Source organism: Excalfactoria chinensis, chromosome 2, assembly GCF_039878825.1.
Source record: "Excalfactoria chinensis isolate bCotChi1 chromosome 2, bCotChi1.hap2, whole genome shotgun sequence".
NCBI classification, from domain to species: Eukaryota; Metazoa; Chordata; class Aves; order Galliformes; family Phasianidae; genus Excalfactoria; species Excalfactoria chinensis.
Genome location: NC_092826.1, coordinates 39,840,658 through 39,867,853, shown reverse-complemented (window position 1 = coordinate 39,867,853; position 27,196 = coordinate 39,840,658). Strand labels below are relative to the sequence as shown.

The following is a 27,196-nucleotide window of genomic DNA, read 5'->3' as shown; positions in this document are numbered from 1 at the left end:
TCATCCTGCCCATCTTTCTCAAGAGACAGAGCTGATTCGCTACAGGGCTGGCAGTGCTGTGAAGGAAAGATGACTTCTGGAAACAGCAGATACAACAGTAAGTGCCAGCTAAACACAGCTCCCTGCTGACAGATGACTGCGTTTTCATCCTGTGTGGGGTGAACCCACAGCACAGCCCACCAACATGGGCTCTGTGCCAGCAGGGCCACAGCTGCTTTCAGATAGGATGCCATCTGCCTGCCCCGAGCCTTTAGGTGTCCTGCAGCCCCCTGCTTTTCTCTATGCAGTGGTAAACAGCCTACAGATGTAGAATCGCAATTATTGTAAGGGATTAAAATATTAGCATGTTGTTCTTTGTGCTGGTTCTAATCCTCTCAGGAAAAAAAAAATAAAAGCAGAAAAGCTTCATCTGATCAAATTGAAAATTTTGATCCAGTTGTCAGGGTTTTAGCTTAGTGGCTTATATAAGTCACTGTGCATCAGAGCTTTTTGTATGGGAGAGGAGCGTCAAAAATGCATGAGTTGAAGACAGCTTAATAAAATTAATTATTTACATGTAAGCTAAAAATGTGAGAGGTCCTTAGAACTGAAGGCTGCTGGACTTCTTAGTTTGAAATATTCTGTGAGAGCAGGATGACTAAAGCAGAACTGGAAAATACTGGAGGATCACATGAGGGCTAAAAATAATCGTGCTATGACAGGGAAAATAACCAGGGCAGAATGAACTGCTTGTGCACGGATGCTATATATATGTGTGTGTATGCTGTCAAAGAGCCAGTTATGCAAGAAAAATGCCAATGTTCTGTAGGGAGATGGTAAATCCTGCTATGGCAAAAGTGCTGCAAATGAATTTTGAGGGATAAATATATTCAACAGAAACAATCTTCATTGTAGCAGTTAGTGGTATGATTAAGCATCCCGGGGAACTGGAGAGCTCATCCCGAGGCATTTTTCTTTGCTTTCCACCAAAACACATTGCCTTTTTCCCCACGTTGCAGGCAGTTGGTATTTCTGAGGGTAACCCTGTCTGTCGTGACACATTGCTGTAGAGCCAGAGATAAGAAGAGCTGTAAGGCAACAACTGAAAATGCTTTTGTGCCTGGTTCATACGAGGCCAAAGGAGTGTGTTGCCCCACAGGAACGGCGTGTGCGAAGTGGAGAGGGAAACAGCTCAGCCATCAGACAGAGACCTCTCCTATCCACATCAGGAGGCTTTAATTTTTAAAGCCACCAAGGCAGAGAAATGAGACCACATAGCAACACTGCTTGCAGTGCAGGAGCAAGGGCTTTTGTCTTTTTATTTTTTCCATTTGGGGTTATTTCCATGTAGCTTACCAGGTAGTTACAGAATTGTGTATATCATAGGGTTTTTTCTTTTGTTTTCTTTCTGGGAGGACTTCACGTTTTAAATTGTTTTCTTCTGTGAGGCCTCCTGTAAGTGCTTTCATTAACTGGTATGCTCACATGCTTGAAGATTTTTCTGGAGAAAATAGGGGTTTCAGCTGATCTTTATTTATTTATTTATTTATTTTGCCATTAAAATGTTGTTTTTTTTATACTTTAAGATACAATTTGTGATGAGGAGAGTGCTGTGGTTTGTTCCTGTTTACCTGATCTCCTTTTAAAGATGTATGTGGGTGGTCATACCATAAACAAGACATTCATCTAACCAGGAGATTCCATTCTACGTTCTCTCTTGGATGGCTTGGTTGAAATTTGTGGGTGTTCCATTTTCAGGCATTTGTACAAACTTCTCCTCACCAGTTCCCTGGCAGTGCAGAGCTCATTGGACCATTGGAGCCAACAGCAGTGGCCATGTGGAGAGCTGAGGGGAGAGGGGTGCTTAGGGGACAACTTAGGGGAGTCAGTACCATGAAGTAACTGAGTGCTGCACTGCTGTGTATGAGGATGCTGAAAGCTGGTTTGACTGAGGTCATTTCACTCCCGTTAAGCACCAGTTGTCATCACTTGTGCCATTAAGCATCCCTAGATGGAACACTTTCTTGCACCCCACTGTAGCTGTAACAATAAGCATGTGTGAATATTAATTTGCTTACTGTTCTCGCTCATTTGTTTTAAATGGGCTGATATTTTAGTTTGTGAGTAAATCGCTTGCTCCGCAGCCTTTTAGTGGGTTTGTGTGTTCTTCTGTGGCATGAGTCAGGAATACACATTTTAGGAAGCTTTACAATTTGAAATTAACATTTCAGCTTTTTAATTTGAAGATACAGTGCAAATGGTTCCCCATTCAGTTGAAGCAATAGCTGTGAGGGGCTCAGCCAAGTCTTGCTTGCTCAGGGCTTCCACTGCTCTCACACACAACCACACTGCAGTCACGCACGTGTTCCCTTGGAACTTCACATAAATATTTAACAGCATACTAATTACTTGTGTAGCTTCAAGGAAAAATTGTCTCTAAGCATGGAATGGGTCATGTCTACAAGACCACACTTGTGATGTAAAGTGACCTGGAATTCCAAGTCTGGCTTTGTACCCAAAGCGTACATGGTGCCAGCATTTTGTGCTTTGTGTTTTGGAAGTGTACATCTTTCTTTTTCACATTTAGCAAAAAACAATAATGGTCTTACCAACTAGTAATTGCTTCTGGAGCATTACAGTTAGAAAACTGCAATGCATTTCAGAATCGCTTCATCTTGTTTACTTAGGAATGAGAACAAAATAAAGTGTCTTTAGAAACAGTGCCCAGGTTCACTTATTGTTCTCATCTCTGCTAGTGTTACCAGGTAGGAATAAAAAGTTATTCAGGTGCTAATGAATGCGCCTGCGACACTGCTTTACAAATGTTCTTATTTAACTCTGTACTGGCCTCAAATCAGAGCATGCTGTGATAGAAGTTTTCTCAATATGGTGGAAGCTGGCAGTGCCTTTGGGTCCATTGGGCCCACCCCCCACTCCATCAGTGACACCAGAGCAGGAGCCCAGGCCCACATCCAGGCAGCTGCTGAAGGTCTCTGAGGAGCAAAGCCCACATACAGCCTCTGGGCAGCCTGTGAGAGTGCTCCGTCATCTGCACAGCACAGAAGTGCTCCTGGTGTTTAAATACAGCTTGTTGTATTTCAGTTTGTGAGTGCTTCGTCTTGCCGTAAGCACCGTTGTAAAAAGTTTGTCTGTCGCCTTAACTCTCCCCCATCAGATGTATACACATTGATGAGATCCTCCTGAGAACTTCCCTTCTCCAGGCTAAAAGGACACAGCTCCCAGCCTCTCTCATAGAGGAGAATCTCCAGACCCTTCATCATCTCTGTGGTCCTTTGTTGGACACTCTTCAGTGTGTCCAGATTTCTTTTGTGCCAAAGGACCAGAATTGGATCCAGCTCTCTAGATACAGCCTCACCAGTGCTAAATAGATGGGACAACTCTCTTGTCCTGCTGGCAACACCCTTCCAAGTGCAGCCCAGGGAACTGTTGGCCTCCTTGCTGTGAGGATGCAGCGCTGAGTTACATTCAACTTGGTGTCCATCAGGGCCCACAGGTCTTTTTTCTGCCATGGGGCTTTCCAGACATTTGGCCTCCAACATGTTTTGGGGCATAGGGTTTTTCCTGCCCGGTGCAGGACTCTGCAATTATCTTTAAACACTGACAGCAAACATGGGAAGGAATCAGTAATAGGTAACATTTATGGCACTGATTACAGTGCAGTTTGCTCAGTGTTTGTATGGGAGATTGGTAATCACAACCTGAACCTCTGATTAATCAGCTGAGGCAAGTATGGGGTCAGCTGTGGGAGCACAGGTGAGAGTGATGTAGCTGTGCTCCCGGAAGGGGTGGAGCTCGACTCCATCCCCTCTGAGACCTCATTTAAGGGCTGACTCCCACTGAGGCAGCATCTCTTGGAGATTGCTCACCAGTGAGGACTGCCCCAGCTTCTTCAGCCAAGGCACCACCACTGGTGAGTTTTCCTTTACTTATTCCTTCTGTACGTTTGCTACCATCTGTATATTAACAACCAATACAAATGTTCCATGAAAAAAAAGCTGATAACAATACATTTTGTAGTAAAATATTTGTGTGAGATATTGTGCTTTCCATGATCACTACCAGTGTAAGTTTTCTTTGTAGATGGACAATAAGTATGTTCATGGAAGATGCGATGTTGGTTGGAACTGGAGCTGCTCAAGTTATCTAGCTTCTTTGAGCACTAAATTAGGAGTTACTCCATACTTGCACTAAGTGACTGCAGGGTCATTGCAGTGCTCAATAGCGAAGTTATTAATATCTATTAAAATCTTTCTTCTCTGTTAAGGAATTTGACTGTCTTGAGCACCTTGCACAACTCTTATCAATCAGCATCTTTTAAATCCTTTATGAAATTAAGCTTCTGTTAGAAATGGGAAGCTTAGCTCTGAGCTGATTCCAAAAGCGATATTTTAGAATAAATGTGCATTAAAGATTTTTTTTTTTTCCTTTCTTTCTCCAGGAAATATTTAATTAGAAAACCCTAGGCATTCTCTGTTGCAATTAAGTTCAATCCAGCTGTCACCAATACTGTCTGAAAGGCTCAGATTATTTAGCCAGCTTTTAACTGTGTTACTGGAATTGGAATATCGTGTTCATTTCAGAGCTGATCCTGAGGAGGGGAGAGAAGTCCATTTCCTTTGATTTGTCTGGACTTTATAAAGACTAGTATCACTCCAGTGCAGAAATCCAGAAGGCTTTGTAGCTTTCAAAGGGCAGAACACAATGCAATGTATTTGGTGCTATCCAGCCTGCAGACAGCAGTGATGTGGGCTTTCTCATCGTGCTTTGTGAGGATGCCTCAGCTGCAAATTGGAGAGAAAATCTGGCGGTTCAGTTTTCACTCTTGCTCTGTCTTTATATCTCTCTGCAGGTAAAAAAGATATGTGTCCTTAACAATTCAGCTTTTTGTGATCCCTGCCTCAGTCTACACAGAACTAGCTCTCTTCACAGAGCTTTTGGATATGAAAGGGAGCGATGTATAGGGGCTGCACAGCCTGCCTTGCTTGAATCACGTGCCATAGCTTCTGAGGGGAAACCATGCATAGCTGCTGGGCAAAGGAGTGCTACCCTGCAAAGCTGAGCAGCCTGTTGTCTGCTCGTGTGCAGGCACCTAGTGAGGAAATCCAACACTGCCTTAGTGTGCAAGAATGGCAGTGAGCAGAGGGAAGCAGCACTGCCCAGTTAAGGTTTTGCATCTGAATGGTCATGCCTTGTTTCTAGCATTCAGTTCTCAGCTGAACTGCTTCCTGCATGCATGGAATACAGGAGGAACTTAGTTGCACGAGATAGAAGTATTAATTTTAAATCTCCGTGCCCTACTAGAATGCTATAATGAGAGTAGTTATTTCATTCATGTGTTTTTCTTGCATATTTTGACACCTATCTTCTTCTGTTTATCTGCTAATCCAAACAAAATTAATTTTCCTGGCTTTGAAAGCACCTTAACAATCCCTTTCTTAAGCAGTCAATTTGAGTCAGTTGAAATATGGACTGAACCTGGAAAAAGCATAATGCAGGTAGGATGCTAAATTTTATGATATTGCCCACAGAAATAAATAACAGCAAAAAAGTCTTGACAGTTTTAGTGTTTTTCCACAAATGGCTTATTGTTTGTGCGATGGGAAAAGCAGTGTAATTTTGGGCACATGGACAACATAGAATTTTCTCAGTTTTAACGAGTCTGTGTATGGGCATCCAAAATTTGCTAGAGGTGTGTAAGTGTAAGGATTAGTTGGATTAATGGATCTGCTGCATCTCATCATTCAACAGCTCCTCCTTGGGACCGTTGCACACAGGTCTGGGCAGTGAGGTGGCACGATGGCTATGGCTCAGTTGCATGGACAGTGTCACGTTCTTTCTCCCTGTCCTCCTTTCCCTTGCCTCCCTGTGACTTCTTGCTAGCAGTGATTTCATAAAACACCAGTGCCAACACATTGCTCTACTGAGGCATTGTTATACATGAGAGATGTGTTCTGAAAATGGCAATCTGGAACACTTGGGTATGTGTCACAATTGGAGTAGCCTGAAGGGGGCTCAGCTGGCTGGGTGTCAGGTGTGAGGCTGGGGTTAGGGCTCCTGAGAAAACTGATGCACAACCCTCCAGACATGGTGAACTGCAGGCTCAGAGCCCAGCTGGCCTTTGGGCTTCACATGTCCCAGAATTCAGAGCCAAGGACATCTGGTGGTAAAAGAAGGCCATGGAACCCATAAGTGTATGACCATGGTTGGCTCTTCAGAAGAGCCAGCAGTAAGTGTGGATGCTGCAAAGCAAGACTTCTGACACATACTTGCATAGTGAATCAAATTCACTATTGTGTCCTTAGCCCAAGCAAGGATGGTGCTGACTCCATCTGAAACCCATTTCCAGTGGGCAGGAATGAGGAGAAGGCTGTGAGGGGAGCAAAGTGAATGGTGCTGGGACAAACTGGGAGGCTGCATGCCAACCAGGAGGGACCAGCTCTGTCAGGGCAAGGCTTGAGGGGCCTGCTGAGGGGAGTGAAGAGGCTGCAAGGCTTCTTTGTGGTGAGGGGCTGCCTGTGTGGTGTGTTAGCTGCTGCGTTTCCTGGTGGAGATGTTGCTCTGTGCTCTGTCAGCTCTGCTGTGCAAGTTATTAGAAACAAATAGTGAAGCCTAAGCAGATCAGAAGGGATCGCTTGGTCACCATGGCAACCATGAGTTCACTGATGGATTTGGTTCTGCTCACAGTGCCGGAATCTCCATGCCCTCATCGCAGGGATGGTTTACAGAGACAACAAGGAAAGTGTGGGGATGGTTTAGCTGACTTTATTCCAAGTCCATCTTTCTCCAGGGGGCTGAATTTAGATAGGTACACCAAGCATTGGGCTGAGAGAATGGTCTCTTAACAGCTCTGTTTGTAAAGGCTGAAAGTTGCCGACAGTTAAGTAACTTGAGTCTGGTTTCATGTGTTTTAGTTTGAGTTGCTTCCCTCTTAGTAATAAGGTCAAAGTAAAACTGATGGAAATTTGTTTTCCTTTTTTGTGGTAGAACGCTGGAACCTTTTCCACTGAAGTAATGGTGAGAATGGCTGTCTGCAAGTGAGACGCGTGAATTTCAGCATCGGGCTAATAGCAATGTATTTATTTCTGGGATATGTTTTGATTGCTATTTATTAATTGTACCTTTTAGGTGCTGCTAAATCCAGTCCAGCTTCTAAACCGGGATCAACACCTTCTCGCCCATCTTCAGCAAAAAAAGCTGCACCAAGCAGCTCGGCATCCAAATCAGATAAAGATTTGGAAACTCAAGTCATACAGCTCAGCGAACAGGTAAATTTACTTGAGGCATTAAATTAGATGCATTCGTTATCACAGACAGGCATGAAATCTGATATTGCTCTCTGCTGAATGATATCCTTCAGAATTATGAAGGTTCAAAAGACTGAAACAGCCCAGCTGAGAAGAGAAAGATATTTATTGTTAAAAATTACCAGATATGGCTGGTATTATGCCAGTACATTTGAAAGGGAATCTTGGGAATACCAGGTAAGTCTTGGTGAAGTATGAGAGCTTTATTACAGATGGCTTTTATTAATTAGATTTTGAAATGCATCTTGTATTTCATTTGGAAAGGAAAAAGCCCAACAGTTTCTTTGCTCTTCTGTATTATGGATTTGAAATAAACCATTTTAATGTGTTGTTGTGCAGAAAACAAGCCTGTCTGTAATAGCAGGGTTAGAGAATTGTAGCTGAACCGAGACTAGCTCGTTGCACTCTGCTTTCTGGAATGAAAACATTCAGGGGTAAATATGCCTTTCTCATTTAAAATACTTAGTATATAGTGTTCTGCAACATCATAGATTTTTCAGAATTTCTTCAGTGTTATGAAAATAAGCGCTTAATTTTCATTTCTGCAATTTGGCTCTGTCATTCCTGGGCACACAAGAGCGTCTGCACTGGAAAGGAATAAATACCTGCGTCTGGCTCAGGACTGTGCTGTTGATGGTGTCAAGGCCACCTTTGTAAATGAGACCTGACTGCTGTATTTGTCAGGGGAATACAGAAAGGAAAAGCCTCATATTTTATAGCAAGAGCTGCCTGGCAGCTGCATACAGAAAGTCATTATTCTGGATTAAGTATAATTTTCCACAATTAAGGTCATTTCAGTTTCAGACTTCCATTGACCTGAACAGCAGAGATCTTGGTTTGTTTGGGTGCTGGTTGCAAATTCTTTGTTACTGTGATGTGCCCAAGGTGGTGATGGACAGCCACATAACGAACACAACATACTGTAGATTGTGTGTAATTCTGAGCTGAGCAACAACAGAGCTCAGCAGCCTTGCAGGGTCATTGCTGTAGCAGAGATGGTTTAAAATGTTGTACAAAGGATGGATGTATCTTCTGATGGAACCGGAATCTTTTTTTATGTCATTTTTAGTGGAGTTCAAACAGCATTTAAATGTGGCTTAAACCATGACATCTGTACATGGAAGTCAGAATGTGTTTACTTCAGCAGGAAGAGTCACTTTGGATATGACCAAGATAAAAATACTTGATCTTTACTAAGATGCAAGCAGGCAGTCACTATCACATCCTCTGCTAATGTATTCCTAGCAGCTTCCACGTGTGAAAACCTTGAGCTTTATATACAAACAGCCCTGAGGAAAATTAATGATTTCCTCCATTGCGAAAAAGAAACTCTAAGGATTTTGAAAGCTGGTGTTTTACAAGCTAGGTTTGGAGAGACCTTTTCTAGCTTGAATGATCCAGGAGCCTATTTTTTTCTTTTTCTTTATTTTTCTTAATGCTGGCAGTACTCAGTATCTCATTTGCCACTAATGATTACTTATGCACCCCAGGCAAATAACATGAGCCAAAAAAGCTCGGCTGCAAGCAGCTTTGAGCCAGGTTTTTCTTATCCCCAGTATGAACATGTTGGAAGAGCCAAATTGCCCATTTTTTCCCAACTCTGCAGCAACCAGGGATATTATGGGCAGGAGCCAATTATACAACCTTTGCTGTCTTGATAGATAAAATTGTTGAATGGCATCTGTGGTTATCACATCTTTGTCTGGCTGGTAACAGACTTAATTTCAGCCCTTTCACAAATGGCAGTTGAGGGAGATTCAGACATTTAAACTTCCGTGCAACTTGTAGTGGAAAAGTTTAAGTATGGATGTCCATATGCTATATTTTACCATATGATTACTTGATGATCTATATGCAATGATTGTAAGTCGTGCATAACATTTGCTGACTTAATGGCTCTCAAAGTCTCTCTTAAAATGGCTATAGCTATTGCCTTGGCTTGTGCTAGTAAATTAAACACTTTCAAGGCATGTCACCGCGCACTGGAGCTTGATTATCCATAGCATTAAAATGCTAAATGGTCCCTGCTGTGCTTTAGGTCGGCGCCAAATAACACTCTCCCAAAGGGTTTCTGAGTGCAGCTGAGGAGAAAACACAGACCAGGAACATTACATTACGCTTGAAGAAGGGACCTTTACATATGGAGAGTGGTCCCAGAACAGTTAACTGGATACTAGCATAGACATAATATCTGAAAACAGCACCGTCTTGGCTGCATGTTTACAGCAGGTGCTTAATCTTCATCCTGGATATGCAGTCCTGTGAGCGTTCATACTACCAGAGGAAGAAGCAGTTAGTAAGAGCTGCTGCTTTGCACCCGCTAACTGGATTGCAGGGGTACTTCTGGTCCGGACACCGCACGTGGGAGTGAACATCTGCTGTTCCTCCTACGGGATAAGCCTCTTGGCATCTTAATACAAGGAAACACTAGCTTGCAGATGTGCTAATTGTCTGAAGGAATACAAATCACTTCATCACAGACATGTTAGATAATATGCAAGTGAAGGAAAGTGTTTCTGCTTTGGTTATAACAACATTTAGTGAATGTTACAGATAATTCACTGTGTGCATATGTGCATGCCTTAATGATTCTGTTTCTCAGAACAGTCTGTACGTGATTCAGTGAGAACAGGAAACTGCCTTGGTGGTAAATAGGTTAGAAGGTGAAGCTGCCTGTGCTGTTAGCTGCAGATATTCCAGCTCAGGCTGGTTGGTTTGCTGCACAGAGTAGATGATGTGGCAGTCATTAGGTTCTTGTTCCGTCTGGATGCTGGAGCTGCTCTCAAGGAATGCACCACTGCAGATCCAGAAGACATGTCTTAAATGTGAGGAAGACCCTGCATTTCAGCAGGATACACATCCATAGACCAACCTGTTGTAAACATTTGTTCCATTTTGCTATCTGTACTTAAGCCGTGACTAAATAGTTAATTTTAAGGTGACTAGTCACTGTATCACTGATAGATTCAAACTGCCAAGGGAAGAGTAGGGTGTCAAGCTCAGGAAGCTGCTAGGAGATGGGTTCGTACATGAATGAGATGCTCTGAGATCCTGCCCTGGCAGCAAGTCCGTTCTGCTGTCTGACACCTCTGGGAGTGCAATCAGAGGTCAGAAGGAGGCATCTCTAGCTCAGCAGTTATGGGAAGATGAACTGATAGGATTTAGTGGGCTGTCAAAGCGGTGCGTGAGCTCCCTTGGTGTTCTTACTGGTGAAGGGAATAAATCAGCTTGCAGAGGATCTGGCAACAGAGAACTTTCTATTAAACTGTATCTGTTCCCTCAAATGTCATCTTGATGCAAGTTAATTTATTTAGCATATTTTCTTTAGAAAACTCATTTGTGTAATTGCAGGCCTTAAAATGTGGATGCTAATTTGGCAGTAATTTGGACGTGTCTGGGGTCAGAGCATTTGCTGTAGGCAGCTTCATCCATGATTATTTCCATTGGTTGACACACTGCTGTCTTCCAAATTTGAGAGCCACTTGCATATGTTTCACCGATCATCCATACCACTTTGAATAGTAATTCATGCTTTGCTGCCGCAAAATTATTCTTTTTAATATATGTATGTGTGTGTGTACATGTATATGTATGCATAAAAATATATTGAGACATCTGTCTTGGTTTATATGAAGCCTAATCTTTAATAGCTGGGTTACCCATAAATTATTTGCAGCAGTCTTAGCAGTGAAATAAAAACCAACAGCATAGCCCAAAGACTCTTGTGTACGAGGGAAGACTGACATTTGAGAGAATCTGCTGATAGCGGCAGCACATGAACCAGAACAGAAAATCCATGGTGCATCCTGGTCACCACAGCAGCCTCAGGGTGCCAAGATGCAGGTTCTGTGGGGTGGTTCAGCAAGTCAGGAGGAAGCAAAGAGGTGAGAAAACTACACAGCAGCGCTCACAGCTGAAAGACCATTTACTTCTCAACTCGTCCATTTCCCTTTATGAGCTTTTCTGTTGGACCTGTAGATTCTTAGGGAAGGAGATATGGTAGGTTTCCCAACAGCTACACATTAATCCAGGCAGAGTAATTGAATTCCTGTGCTGAATGTTTTATTAATTACCCTTATATGACATTCCTGGCAGCTTTGCTAGAAGCCACACTTTAAGTAGCGCTGACTCCTGAACTGCCACTTCAGGTTTCAATTTGCAAAAGCACTAAGAAAGCTGACCTCTATGGATCCAAGGTTAAGATTGGATCCAGGAGGTGTAATCCTGATTCGCTGTTTATTCTTTGTTGTGTTGCACTTCAGAAAAAGCAGAATTCACTTTAAGCTATAAAATCAAATATATATTTCAGGTGATGGTCGACATGTGCATTTGTGTACTTTTAGGCTGAGTTGTTTTGTCTGCAGCGTGCCTCACAACTGATGCATCACGTACTGGTTTATATGCAGGTACATTCATTAAAACTTGCACTTGAAGGAGTGGAGAAGGAAAGGGATTTCTACTTTGGCAAATTAAGGGAGATTGAACTTCTCTGCCAAGAACACGGGGGAGAGAATAACGACCTTGTCCATCGGCTAATGGAAGTCCTCTATGCTTCAGAAGAACACGTAAGTTCAAATTCAATGTGTATTTTATCGAGATAAGACAGCCTCATTCCATTAGAAAATATTGGCACAGTGTCGACTTATATGCAATATGTAGGTCAGCAGAGCTGTAGGAGGAAGGCTTTCCATGCGTCCTCCCCCTAAAGGAAGCCTTCATTTACAAACGACAGACTTTTCAGCTTGGGGGATAGATTCAGAAGGCCAGCTTGCTTTTTGCTGCTTTGGCGTAGGTTTTGTATTCTATTTTAGCACAAGTTAATCTGGAAGGGGAGTGTGCGTGTGTCGCAATTTTAAATTGATTTCAGGTGGTCCCAAGCCTTAGCTCTGTTTTGGTCCTACCTTTCTGCATGAAGTCTTCCACTCAGTGTTCTTTAAGGAACTGAAAAGCAGAGAAATTCTCATAGAGGTGCTGATTGCCGTGTGCGGCTGTGAACTTTCTCTCTCCCACGTGGCATGGCTGCAGTAGGCACTGTGCAGGTTGCCAAGTGCGTAATTATATCTGCAGAGATAATGCTCCTTAGCATTTTTTATCCCGTTGCTATAGGCAAAATTCTTCAGTATGCAAACGCAATAATCCCCTATTACCAAAACTGCAGAAATGTATTGTCTGCAAGATTAAACAAGAATCTCGCTGCATTTTAGGCATAACACCATAGACACTGAACAAAGCAAGGAGCTGTAAAGGATACTGGTTAAATTCCTCAGATACACTGAGGGATAATGATTTGGTGGAGATTTAGCTGAACTATTCCCATTCATGCTAACTAAATCCCTGTATGCGCTGCTCTGACGATTGACCTCTCCGGTCTCCTGTGAACGGTAGCTTTGGCTCCAGAGCACATAAGCATCAGCCTAATCTCTCTCTAGCCCTGTGGCACTGTAGCCTTTATTACATCTGTTCCCAGAAAGCTGCTGCAACTCAGACGACTCAACATTTTATATCAGAAGTAGCGCTGAAGCTGCTGCTAACTCGTATGCTTTCCTAAAACAGACTAGTAGAGACTAGAAAACGCTGGCTGCAAGAGGGTCACAAGGTTGCCACTCGGAGGGGCTGCTGCTCAGATTAGAGGTGACAGAGGAAAGAGGATTTGTTCAGTGGTGTGGGACAAGTGATGGAGGGGAAAAGGAGGAGGAAGCCGTTATTTTCACGGGAGTAAACAATCAGACACATTTCCCAGACTCGTGATAACAGGCTTAAAGAATTACACACATATAGCAGTCAGAGAAAATGTCTTCTGGGTTCAGGAACAGTGATTTATTTATAAAGCGAAGCCAGAAAAATCCCTCCTCTCCCCATACCCCTACCACATCTGTCTCACTTGGCTTAAATAGGAAGCGATTCCCAGCCAAGAAATGCATTTGTTGCTTTTCTCCCTGCAGTTTTCCTTACTGGCAGAACACGTTGCAAAATGTCCTACTTCAGCCCACATCTCAGTGCTTTATCTGCTTCCTTCCTCCAACCCTTTCTCTGTTGAAAGCACCATCAGTGCCTGCACATGAGCTACACACACCAGCTGTGCTTTTATCTAGAATGCATATCCAGTTGGAGGCCATGGATGTCACTCCAGAAGCCCTCATCTCCCAGGGAAGAATGTAGAGGCCATTCCCCCACTCAAATTTTTCTGCCTTTCAGTGAGAGGATTCATCTCCTTGTCTTCTTGGGTGCATTTCTCCTCCTCACTGTTGCAGATGGACTGTAACGCACCCTCGTGCTTTAACTCTAAGAACCAAAGACTGTGTTTTCTTGCTGATGCCTGCTCCTTGCTCTTCTGCTGTGTCTCACCAGCCTGCTTTGCCTTTCAGTTTTGTTTTTTTTTTTTTTCTCTCTATGTAATGAAGTTGTTCCAGTTTAAATTCTCTTACCTTGCAGCATTTTGGGAGTTAATCCCTTGGTAACAGCAGTTTGGATTTCCCAAGCCTCAGGTGGGAAAAATCCCCAATTCCCAACATGTAGGCAGTGCCAGCATTTCTGGTTTCTGGCTAATAAATTCATGGAAAGTCCAGCTTGGATTGTTGCTTTTCTTTCAGGATCCCTGACAGTTATAAACGCTGCAGTGCCCATTGTATTTTTCTTTTAGGAAGGGGATGTGAGGTAATGCAGCTCACACACAGTACACAAATCATACCCAACCAGAGCCTCTTGCTTGACTATCGTGGCTAACTTTGAGTTCATAGCTCCAATAAGCATTTGATAGTAATCTCAAACTATTCCTTCCTAGCTGTAATTTGACAGACATTTATTGTATTCATAGTGATCATGTCCTGTTTTTTACACCAACTGCTCTTATTCTGAAGGGAAAAGTCTTGCTGTATATCCTAATTTTGTGTTATGGTTATTTTAATCCTCATAAAAGATAAAAGATGTTGGGACAGCACTTTAAGTGCTCAGGTCTCCCAGTAGCTCACAGATCCCTCCTGGGAGTTGTAGGCTGTCAGGTAAATTCCTTGTAGATGAACTCAGAGTGCAAATAAAAAGTATAGCTCCTACAAAAAGCATTCTGCCCAAGTTTAATTGTTGTAGTTTTGCACTGAAGGGATTTTTATCAGCTTCGTGTTAAATTTGGTTTGTTACTTTTTCAGAATCCCAAGTCCCTGCATAGTTTCAAGTAGGTGTCTTCATAGTCTTCTGCTTAACCCAATAAAGACCAAGCTTTTAAGACGTTTTCCCCCCCTTTATTTGTGTGGGGTTTTGAGTCTTACAGCACAATTACCAATCCACACGGGCTCCTCGTCTTTCAAAGATCTTCCTCTTCTCCCTGGTATGCTTCTGTTCTGACTTCATCGTCCATCTTTGCTTATGCGAGAGGGATGTTGTGACTGCTAGCGTAGCTTAGACTGGTCTGGCCATCACTCTATAATCCTTTGTAACTTTTCAATACTGATGGCTATTTGTAATCTTACTGCTTCTTTGTTTAAAAAGAAAATACTTTTCAAAAAATCAAAATTGACCAAGAATAGTGTTCAGAAAGGATGTGTTTGGGTGTTGCGGGAAGCGGCCTCTTGCATTTGTTCTGTGACTACTTGGAGACAGGATTGGGGCCTGGATAGTATGCAGAGCATTTGGTAGTCTGGCAGAGCCATATAGGTCTTGTTGTAAAGTAAAAGCACTGCTGCTTTCCTTGATAGGCTGTTACAGCTCAGTTCATGCAGAAGCTGGATGGGTTGTTGCACTTTGGTCTATCTGTTGCTCAACTCACATTTCCAAACTGGAAGTTTAAAGTTCCAGTTAAAGTTTAGTGACTTTCTGCTATACGTCTGCTACTGCTGCTTTTGGGCAAGGCACTCACTCCCATAGCAGCTGGTTTTCATAGACCACAGCTCCTCCATCTGCAGGCACACCTGAAGAGTTCAAGGCACATGGACTGAGGGGTCAAAAACAAGCATCTTGTGTAGCGGGAGGCAGAGATGGCCATGGCTGTGTGATCTGAGTCAGAAATAAATGCTCTAAATAGACCTTCCACTGCTTTCCTTATTAGGGGATGCTATTCAAGGAGATTCCATAGTCCCAAGGTAATTGTGCGTAGTGACTCTTGTCTTTCCTGTTTCATGTATTTATACAAGCTGTGCATACTGAAAAGCACGTGTCCAATTCTCAGAACAACTTCTGTGGTAGTGTCACGGATTGCCTAGATTTACCTGTATCCGTGACAGGGCAGCCGCCCCGTAGGGCCTCCCCTCCCTCCCCTCCCGGGGCCCCGGAAAGGAAGGGAAAATAAAACAGTGGCAGCAATCTAAGGAGGAAAACTTATTTTACTAAATATGATATTGGAATACAATGATTGAGGCTAATAAATCGAACAAAACAAAGAGAGAGAGAGTCCCCGAAAACCGAGAGGCCTACTGTGAAGTCTAGGCGACACGGCAGGAATGCTTCTCACTCCCTGAGAGTCCGAGAGAGAGAGAGAGTTCCAGCCTGAGAGTGAGATTATAAATGTCCTCCTCCCGTGACTTATCTCTGGCCGCGGCGTCCTCTGGGATATGTAGTTCTTCTCTGAGAGCTGAGCACCTGGGATGCTACTATTCTATGGAACTGGAGTATGGATGATCTATACTGCACATGATGTTATGATGTGGAATATTGACAGCAGCACTACAAAACTATGACATTCCACCCCTTATTCTACATTATTACATCATGGTTAATATATATACATATATACACGTATATAAAACTATGATAGCTAAATAGTACATTTAAATCTAACATAATTGAATGTATAATTATAATAACTAAAACACACTACACATGCAAATATATACATAGATACATAGAATTATTGACTGCACTCCCCCAGCATCAAATTCCCTTGTGGTACACATTGAACATCCCCATCCTTCTGCATTACCCACCAAGTGCACCCAGGTCCCTGGGCAAAAACAGTTCCACGAACAGGTTTTCCTTTTCCGGAGGCTGGAAGGACCCAAACAGCTTTTCCCAACATGTTCCTTACATGTACAACAGGGACCTTATCTCCTTCTATTGTGTGTAGGGGGCTAGATCGGCTAGGACCATCACGATTGACAGATCCTCTAGTATTGACCAACCAAGTGGCTTCTGCTAGATGCTTTTCCCAGTGCTTAAATGTTCCACCACCCATTGCTTTCAACATAGTTTTCAACAACCCATTATATCGTTCAATTTTACCAGAAGCTGGTGCATGGTAGGGAATATGATAAATCCATTCAATGCCATGATCTTTGGCCCAAGTATTTATAAGGGAATTTTTGAAATGTGTCCCATTATCAGATTCAATTCTTTCTGGGGTTCCATGCCGCCACAGGACTTGTTTCTCAAGACCCAATATGGTGTTTCGGGCGGTAGCATGGGGTACTGCGTATGTTTCAAGCCACCCAGTAGTTGCCTCCACCATGGTGAGCACATAGCATTTACCACTGCGAGATCGTGGCAAGGTGATATAATCAACCTGCCACGCTTCCCCATATTTGTACTTTTGCCATCGCCCTTCCTCCCAGAGAGGTTTCATCCTCTTGGCTTGTTTAATTATGGCACATGTTTCACAGTCATGAATAACCTGTGCAATAGCGCCCATAGTTAAGTCCACCCCTCGGTCTCTGGCCCACTTATATGTTGCATCTCTTCCTTGATGGCCTGAGGTCTCATGGGCCCATCGAGCCAGAAATAGTTCGCCTTTATTTTGCCAGTCCAAGTCGATTTGAGCCACCTCAATTCTGGCAGCTTTATCTACCTGATGGTTGTTTTGTTGTTCTTCAGTAGCCCGACTCTTGGGCACGTGTGCATCCACGTGACGCACCTTTACAACCATACGTTTTGTTCGGGCAGCAATGTCTTTCCAAAGTTCAGCAGCCCAAACAGGTTTACCCCTCCGCTGCCAGTTCTTCTGTTCCCATTGCTGTAACCACCCCCATAAGGCATTTGCCACCATCCATGAGTCGGTATAAAGATAAAGCATTGGCCACTTCTCCCGTTCAGCAACATCTAAGGCCAGCTGGACAGCCTTTACCTCTGCAAACTGACTTGATTCTCCCTTACCTTCAGTGGCCTCCGCAACCTGTCGTGTGGGGCTCCACACAGCAGCCTTCCATTTGCGATGCTTTCCTACAATACGACATGATCCATCAGTGAACAGGGCATATTTCTTTTCATTTTCTGGTAGCTCGTTGTATGGTGGGGCTTCTTTAGCACGTGACACCTCTTCTGTTGGTGATGTTCCAAACTTTTTACCTTCAGGCCAGTCCATGATCACCTCTAAAATTCCTGGACGATTGAGGTTCCCCATCCGCGCCCGCTGTGTAATCAGCGTAATCCACTTGCTCCAGGTGACATCGGTAGCATGATGGGTGGAAGGAACCTGTCCTTTGAACATCCAGTTCAGCACTGGTAGCCGAGGTGCCAGGAGGAGCTGCGTTTCAGTACCAACTACTTCGGAAGCAGCCCGAACCCCCTCATATGCGGCTAAGATCTCCTTCTCAGTTGGAGTGTAGCACTCTTCAGACCCCTTATACGCTCGACTCCAAAATCCCAGGGGTCGGCCTCGGGTCTCTCCTGAGGCCCTTTGCCACAAACTCCAAGTGGGACCTTTCTCTCCAGCAGCAGTGTAGAGGATGTTCTTTACATCCTGTCCCGTTCGTACTGGCCCCAAGGCCACGGCACGGGCTATCTCTTGTTTTATCTGCTCAAAAGCCTGCTGCTGCTCAGGGCCCCATGCAAATTCATTCTTCTTCCGCGTTACATGATAAAGGGGGCTTACAATGAGGCTGTAGTTTGGAATGTGCATCCTCCAAAAGCCCACTACACCTAGGAAGGACTGTGTCTCTTTCTTGTTAGTTGGTGGAGACATGGCAGTGATTTTGTCAATCACATCTGCTGGGATGTGACGACGTCCATCCTGCCACTTTATACCTAGAAACTGAATTTCTTGGGCAGGCCCTTTTACTTTGCTTTGCTTAATAGCAAAACCAGCTTGTAGCAGAATTTGGATAATCTTCTCTCCTTTTGTGAAAACTTCCTCTGCTGTATCACCCCACACAACAATGTCATCAATGTACTGCAGGTGCTCAGGAGCACCACCCTGTTCCAATACAGTTTGGACCAACCCATGGCAAATGGTTGGGCTGTGTTTCCACCCCTGGGGCAAACGGTTCCAGGTATACTGAATGCCCCTCCAGGTGAAGGCAAACTGTGGCCTACATTCTGCGGCCAGAGGGATGGAGAAGAAGGCATTAGCAATGTCAATGGTGGCATACCATTTGGCTGCTTTTGACTCCAGCTCATACTGGAGTTCCAACATGTCCGGCACAGCAGCACTCAGTGGGGGTGTTACCTCATTCAGGCCACGGTAGTCTACTGTTAGCCTCCATTCTCCACTGGCTTTACGCACTGGCCATATGGGGCTATTAAAAGGTGAGTGAGTTTTACTGATCACTCCCTGATTCTCCAGCTGGCGAATCAAATCATGAATAGGGAGCAAGGAATCCCTGTTGGTGCGGTACTGCCGCCTGTGCACTGTCTTTGTAGCAATCGGTACTTGCTGCTCTTTTACTCGTAGCAGCCCCACAACAGACGGGTCCTTTGACAGGCCAGGCAAAACAGACAGCTGCTTAATGTTGTCTACAGCAGCTATTCCAAAGGCCCATCGATACCCCTTAGGATCCTTGAAATGCCCCCTTCTGAGGTAATCAATACCCAGTATACATGGAGCCCCTGGGCCAGTCACAATAGGATGTTTTTGCCAGTCTTTACCAGTGAGGCTTATTTCGGCCTCTAATACAGTCAATTCTTGAGAGCCCCCAGTCACTCCAGAAATATGGATTGATTCTGTCCCTTCATGACTGGAGGGCATTAGAGTGCACTGTGCACCGGTATCCACCAGTGCCTTATATTCCTGTGGTTCTGATGTGCCAGGCCATCGAATCCACACAGTCCAATAAACTCTATTATCCCTCTCCCTCCCCTGACTGAGGGCAGGGCCCCTCTATTGGTTACCTGTGATGACTGGAGAAACGGTGCTGGTGGTTGGGATGTTTTGTAGTTCTCTCACCCGTGCTCGTAATACAGAAGTAGGCTGGTCGTGCCACTTCCTCATGTCTTCTCCGCGGTCACGTAGGTAGCGCCACATGGAAACACGTGGTGGAACTGTACTGTTGTTCCTTGCTCGAACTGGAAAACGTGTGCGTCTAATAGCTGAGACTTTTGATGATACAGGGCAGGAGTAGGACTGGACTAGTTTGATCAGATCCTTCATTAAACCTGGTGGCTCATACGGGAATTGACCTTCGTCAGTCGTTTCTGATACTACCACGGGATCATTACGATTCGTTGATGGAAACATTTTCTTGCACATTTCATCTAGTCGGTCTTCTACCCGTGAGATGGCAGAAACTGCGGCGCGCAGTGGGGGGAGCTGCTGTTCGATGTTTTGAAGTGTGATAATCAGTTCAACAACTTGAGGCCTTCTCTGTTGGTCCTCGTATCCTCCAAAAGTTGTTACCAGTGACTGTGCGTATCTCTCTGGTGCTGTACTTGTGAGTTTCTGCCACATGTCAGGACCGGTCCTCACTTTCTCAGGATCACGTTCGTTTGGACCAGGGTTGTACAACATTTCCATCATGGCCATTTCCCTCAGGTACTGGATACCTTTCTGTATGGTATCCCACCTAATAATTTTAGGCTTCAAAGCATCCTTGTAGGGGTACCTTTCTCTCACGGCTTCTAACAGTCGCTCCCAGAGAGTGGCATCTCCATCCGAACTTCTGCTAATTCCTCTGTCGACACCTGGGTCTTGGGCAATACTTCCTAGTTGGCGAGCTTCGTTACCATCTAGGGACAAGCTGTTGGCCCCACTGTCCCAGCAGCGAAGCAACCAGGCAAGGACACCTTCATTTTGACGCCGTGTAAACTCCTTTCTTGAGCCTTGGATTTCAGTCAGCTTCAGAGGTCGACGATAAGTAATTTCCTCCTCATCATCAGTCTCTTCTTCATGCCTCTTGGTTTTTCTTTTTGCCTTTTTCGGTGCCGATCCAGACGAGGGGCCTGGTTCTTCTGCTGCCTCCTCTGCTTCTCCTTCTCTTCGTTCTAGACGCGTGGACACCCGTTTCCACTTCTTGCCTTCCACAGGGGCAACTGACATCGTTACTGGTGCCTCCTGTGACTGATCAGAGTTGACTTGGGATTTTCCTTTTTTGGCTTGAATCTCAGATCGGAAACTCTCTCTCTCCAGAATAGTATTATACAGAGCACGGTATGCATAAGCCAAACCCCAAATAATGTTTACCTCCTTAGATTTCTGACCCAAATACTCACTTAATTTCTCAGGGTCCCTCAGGTGTTCAAGAGTGAAATCCCATGACATTGGGGGTCCCCATGCTTCTAAGATCTTTCCTAAACCTTTCCATATTCCCTGCCAGTCAGCATTCTCTGGTTTTGGAGGAGACTTCCGTATAGAACGAATTAGGATTACATTCATTGATGCTAATAACATGACCAGGAGTATGAGCACTAACTCAGCTACTGAAAAGTGTGTGACAATCTGAGAGTACAGCCTGTACATTGGATTGAGAATCTTGGTGTCTGTAAAGTTGTCTATTCCATCTGGGAAGCAAGTGCTTGAAAAATTGACCATTCCATCTGGGATGTAAGTGCCAACATTCAAATTATACCATATCACATATAAATACCAGGCAGGTGTCTCCATCAGTGCCCTTATTAGGTTATATATATACATAATTCCACAACAAAAAATCATGGGATGGACGAATGGCCAATATGTTGAGAAGATCATAATTGCTTTGAATCCCTTAAACAGAGCAGCTGGAATGGAGAGTAGATTCATAGCTGGTAGTGGCTAGCAGACACTGTGAAAGTCAGAGCCAGCTAGCTGTGCTCTAAGAGAGCAAGAGAATCTCTTTGTTTTCTTTACGAAAGCAAGATAGCAATGCTCAGAGTGTACAGCTACTCCTGAATGTTGACAGTTCGCCTGGAATTTCAAGGTCAAGCTCCCAGGCGCAGAAACGTAAACTTTAGATAGCTCCTTAAAGGAAAAAAAAAACTCGTAGCTCTGAAAAAGCCAAAAGGAAAAAGCAGAAAAACAGCAGCTCCTGCCCACTTTTGCCCGCATTCTCCACCAATAATCTGTCACGGATTGCCTAGATTTACCTGTATCCGTGACAGGGCAGCCGCCCCGTAGGGCCTCCCCTCCCTCCCCTCCCGGGGCCCCGGAAAGGAAGGGAAAATAAAACAGTGGCAGCAATCTAAGGAGGAAAACTTATTTTACTAAATATGATATTGGAATACAATGATTGAGGCTAATAAATCGAACAAAACAAAGAGAGAGAGAGTCCCCGAAAACCGAGAGGCCTACTGTGAAGTCTAGGCGACACGGCAGGAATGCTTCTCACTCCCTGAGAGTCCGAGAGAGAGAGAGAGTTCCAGCCTGAGAGTGAGATTATAAATGTCCTCCTCCCGTGACTTATCTCTGGCCGCGGCGTCCTCTGGGATATGTAGTTCTTCTCTGAGAGCTGAGCACCTGGGATGCTACTATTCTATGGAACTGGAGTATGGATGATCTATACTGCACATGATGTTATGATGTGGAATATTGACAGCAGCACTACAAAACTATGACAGGTAGTCACATAAGATTCACCATTTCCATCAAAGGTAACTCTGTCAAGAGAGGAGACACCACAACTTCAGAGCTGTAGAGTATGTTCCAAAGCCATTCCCTATGGCTAGAGACTATGCCTGTTCTGAATGAAAGGAGAGTACACAGATGACCTGTAACACCTGCCTGAATGTGCTTTCTATTTGGTATCTCATAAAAGCCGTGTATGTGGACCCTATTGAAGGGGTACATAACAGAGCAGGCCACAACTTTAGGGTTAACCACTCCTCAGCTTTCTCACCCTGTACTGGAGGATCGTTTTCCCACAGCTGTCAGTTTCTGCCCACAAAGCTCCTGTGCTCCAGAAGCCTTGCACTCTTGCAGCCCATTAGAGAGGATGTGGTTCTTAGGTGCTATGCATGAAGACATTCCGACTTGAAGTATCACATGTAATAAAGGGCAACATTCCCCCCAGAGGGCCATGAGACACAAAAGTGCAATTGTACTGACCGGCATATTGGACGTCTACCTGAAAGTAGCATTTGAATGGTAGAAAGCTTGCTTCCAATTGAAATGTTGCTGTTTCTGCATGTAGTATACAGGTGAATATTTCAGTTTTTCACTGTATTTCTACCAGCAAACATTGGAGACCTTATTCACCTGTTCTTTTAGAAGCAGACAGATTTTGCTGCCAGAAGGGAGGCACTTTCTTATTGCATAAGCTACTTTGAACTGTTCTGGCAAGATTGACATTAGGGCCTCTCTTTTCTTTCAGTTTTGGCCTCGGTTTGTAAACCTTAACAATATCAATTTCTTACAGTCTGTTGTCCAAACCTCTTGCTTCTAAAGAGAAGCACCAGGGGCCGGACAAGTTCTGCAGAGGTATCGTGTCAGTGATGGTGCATTTTGAATGGCAACTCAGGGTCCTTGGAACAGCACTGTCCTTAGAAACTGCCTATAGCTGAGCTCTGCCAGGGCAGGGAGTAGATGTAGTGGATCTTCTCAGTGAGCAGTGCTGTGGAAAGATGGAAATCCACCTGGGAGAAGCTTTAGGGGAATGCAGAGACAGTGCTCTAAGCAGCAGCCTGCCTTTCTGAGTGCTGGTGCATCTAGGTCAACACAAGATAACAGGTCTGCTGGCTGTAAATTGGAATCTGCATAAAACCTGCATCCTCAGCAGTGGAGATCCAGCATTCCTCTTGGTCTCTCAGAAACAGGGACTCAGCGACACAGCTCTAGAAGATAGTAGGTATAACAGTCATTTGCAAGAGGGAGTTGTTCATCAACCATCTCCTGCCTTTAGTGGTAGCTCTGTAAGTCGATGAATGCTGGACTTAAATTTCTTTTGAAGAAAATGCATTCATAATTAGCCAACTTCTGGTTGTATTTTCTGCATAATATTGAAAACCGTGTTTTCAGTAGCCTTTAGACTCTGGTCTGTACTAACATAGACATATCATTTTGGGAAAGTGAGGTTTGACCTAGAAAATGAGGTTGGGTTCAACTTTTAAAGCAAGAGATAGCTGAAGTGTCTGTTTCGTGAAGGTTGTGTGAGAACTGTAGCAGGCAGGTTCAGAAATCCTTGGAGAGACCAAATGGGAGGACACTGGGATGCTATGGTACGTGGAAACCCTCATGACCCACTTATTCATGGTGTTCCCTTGCTGGAGCAGATAACACCGTAGTGTTGAAAATGGACATTTATCTGGGGACCTACCAGTGCTGCACATACACTGTATCGTATCGAGCGTGGCATTTGCTATTTGTACAGGACTTGTGAAAGGCCAAAGAGAAAAGCTGGGTGTGGGTGGGGAGGCGAGATGGAACCAGTTTGAGGCTGTTGAAACAAATTGGTGGCAACCTTGTGACTGTTAGCTACTGCTGTCTGCTTACTGGAAGGAAAATAAAGTGTTAAGCTTCAGGCTGGAGTGAGCACTGAGGGGGAGGAGGTGACTCCCTTCCGTTGAAGAATGTTTTGGGGTGTTTTTCTGCCCACAGGAGAGCCACACAGAGGAGCATGAAGGCGAAGAGCAGGTCCACGAACAGCCCCAGCAGCAGGAGGAGTACTGATTCACGCAGCGTCTCTGACAATTTTCATTTTGTGTGAGAACTTTCTTCTGGAGAATGGAACATGTGTGGCCTCAAACTTGAAATCGGTTCACTCCCAGTCTGCCATTAACATTTATGTACCATAGTGAGTGCCAGCCAACCACTGCATTCTGTACCCATACTTTGCCAAGATGCATTTGCAGAAGTCTTCTTTCAGTGTATCCTCCCGAGAGGCTGTAGGGCTACATCACCTACTGTACATCGCTGCAACTTCACCACTTGGCTGCTTGAGATTTGTTCTGCTCTTTAAGAAAATATATATATTTATTTTATTTTTTTTTTCCTTTTTGTCTTAAGTATGATACACTTGTAACTTGGTCTAACATATTTATATTGGCATTTTGTGTGGCAAGAAGTACCGTACCACTAGCTGTGTCTCTCACTTTGTGGTGCTTTGGCGTTTTCTCGTACGTCTGCCCTGGGGCGTAAATTTGGTCAAACAATTGGAATAAAGGGATACAGTGGAAGTCATGTTGAAGCCATAACGATGAGATGTGTTGTGGAGGAAAGTGCTCGTGTTGCTCACGTTTGTTTCTTTCCTGCCTTTACCAAATGGGAGGCAAAGCATCTGTTTCACTAGGAGAGATTTAAAACCTTGTGTTAGAAAGCTGCATGGTCTGTTTTTTGGCTTATTTCTGGAGGACAGACATCCACTTAAGTTCTTCAAAACCCTCCCGGCTTCTTGACTAGTCAATAGACGTTTCCCAGCTTTTCTTCCTTCCTGAGGAATTCTGCCCCAGCCTGCAGCTGAAGCTCCACCTGCACAGGGCACAGCGCTGACAGAGGTGAAGAAATCTCCTTGACACGAGCGTAGCTGCAGGACACCATCTCTGCCATCACACTTGGCTCTGCACCCTCAGAAGAGGACAAAGTAGGGCAGCTGTTTCCTTCCGCTCTGCTGCCCTGACCACGCAAGCATGGATGAGGAAACCAACCACAGAACCAGCCCTGAAAGCCTCCCAACCCCCTGTAAGTGGTGATGAGCACTTTGTGGGTGCTGAGGCTGCTTCTGAAGCATGGAGAGGCATCAAGAAGTCCTCCTGGAGGTGGTGCCCATCCAACTGGCCAAGGGCACCGCACTCGGCTGAGTCCTCCGGTGAAGCGGGCATGCTGTACAAGTACATCAGACCTGGAGGTGCCTGTGGTGAGAGTGCTCCCTTCCAGAGCGGTTCCCGCTACCCTGTTCTAAAGGATGGTATTTTACCAACAGAAGTATCTTGAAGTGTATAAAGCATTCCTTGTTTTTATTGTGAAACTGTGCATTCTAGTTGCTCTGAATATTTTATGCTTGGTATTCTTGGCCTCTCACTTAATTTACTGAATTCTGAATCGTTCCTCTAGTTAAGCAGATACTTGGAAGTCCCAGCTCAGTCTGCAGTCATTGAAAAGTTCAAAAGCCCTTGGAACAGCAAAATCACCTGAGATCTAAGGCTAACCTAACCTCAAGCTCAGGTTCCCAGCTGATGCTTCCGCAGAGAGGGTTTTAATGAGTCAGCCCCCTGACACACACCCTCACACACACAAACTCACACATGCACACACACACGCAGCTTTCTGTTCCCAGGAAATCTTCTGCAGCTAAGCGGCTCTGAGTTAAATGTGAGAACGCTGCTGTTGTGCTGCACCGCAGGCAATATATAGAATACTGCTAGACATTAGAGCAGGTATTCCTGTTCCCTTGATCGCTCCCCCTGCCCCGCAGAAGAGTTTTGGACCATCCGGGTTGAGGGTTCCCTAGTTGTGCCTCCAGCACTGAGCTCACATCCAGCCCGGTAACACCAAAAGTGCTGCAACCAGCAGGGCAGTGCTTCCCTTCCTGATTTTGATTGGTTACAAGTAAGATCTGGTGTATAAAGATGTGTATTTTCCAAATGAATTATTTCCAGGAATCACCACAGATGGGGGAATTGTCATTTTCATTGTATTTGTGTTTATTAGAACATATGTACTTATTACAATTGTCATTGTAATAAACGGTAGTTCTTCATAACGCTGTTGAACTGAGGAGCGGTTGTCCTTTAACCCGGAGGGGATTTCGGATGGGGGGCACACAGTTTGGGTCCAGGCATCAACTTGGTTTTGCCAGCCCTGCTCTCTGATGGCCGCGGCTTGTCCTCCTGCTAGTGGTAGAGCAGGGGAACGGGGCTCCCTTCTGCCGTGGCAGGGCTGCACCTGCTGGGCATTGGAAGCTGCTGTGCTGAGTGGAGAGCCGTGCTCTGAGCGGGAGAGCGTCCTCCTCCTCCCAGCATGTGAGTAACCCACCTTTCCGTTATGGTTTTCATAGGCGTCTGTAATGACCTTTACTAAATAGCACACCGTAACGCTTCGGTTATATATTAAATGTAAACTGAAAGGAATGTAAACATTATGTATTGCTGATTATAAATAGATAAGTAATGACATAATAGATTTTAAAAAGTCTTATTCAGATGTATGGGGCGTTTCCCATTACCCACAGACTGTCGCATGGTAGAGTAGATTTTTGTCTGAATGTGTGAATAACTTGACTTGCCTTTATCTTTTTACTATTTAATAAAAAAATATATGTCAAAATCTGTCCATTCCTAAAGGCTAAAATAATCCTTTTCTCTTTTTCTAAGCATTTACTCGCTTCGTTACTGACCGCGCATGGGAGCAGGATGGAAAAGAGCTGCTTTAAAAGGTTAATTTCTCTCATTCTGTGTGTGCAGGTAGTATCTATGCATGTACGTACCTGTGTATACCTATGTACATGTAAACAGCATTCCTTTTTATGGCAGATTTCCGACTTCTGAGTGTTAAATCTCATGTAGTATCAGTTTTAATGCAGCAAAAGCAAAACTTGAGGGATGCGGGAATCCCGTGTGTGTGGCTCTGGTGAGGCTGCACCATGAGAACTGTGTTCAGTTTTGGGCCTCTCACTACAAGAAAGACATGGACGCCCTGGAGTGTGTCCAGAGAAGGCAGCAAAGCTGTGAGGGGTCTGGAGCACAAGTCTGATGGGGAGCAGCTGAGCGAGCTGGGATTGTAAAGTCTGGAGAGCAAGAGACTCAGGGGAGACCTTACTGCTCTCTGCAATGACTTTAAAGGAGAGGTAGGGGTAACTAGCGATAGGATGAGAGGTGATGGCCTTAAGTTGTGCTGGAGCATGTTCTGGCTG

At 44.5% G+C, this 27,196-nt stretch overlaps 1 protein-coding gene across 2 annotated transcripts in view; it reads left to right on the top strand.

The window, feature by feature from the left end:
- MAPRE2 (microtubule associated protein RP/EB family member 2) overlaps positions 1-26,614 on the top strand; it is a 94,266-nt gene extending 67,652 nt beyond the window's left edge. For both annotated transcript variants that reach the window (XM_072328117.1, XM_072328116.1), the window contains 3 exons: positions 7,126-7,265; positions 11,711-11,869; positions 23,947-26,614. In XM_072328117.1, the coding sequence (XP_072184218.1) occupies positions 7,126-7,265; positions 11,711-11,869; positions 23,947-24,018 (371 nt within the window). In that variant the 3' untranslated portion in view covers positions 24,019-26,614. The remainder of the gene's footprint in view (positions 1-7,125; positions 7,266-11,710; positions 11,870-23,946) is intronic.
- Positions 26,615-27,196: the final 582 nt, after the last annotated feature.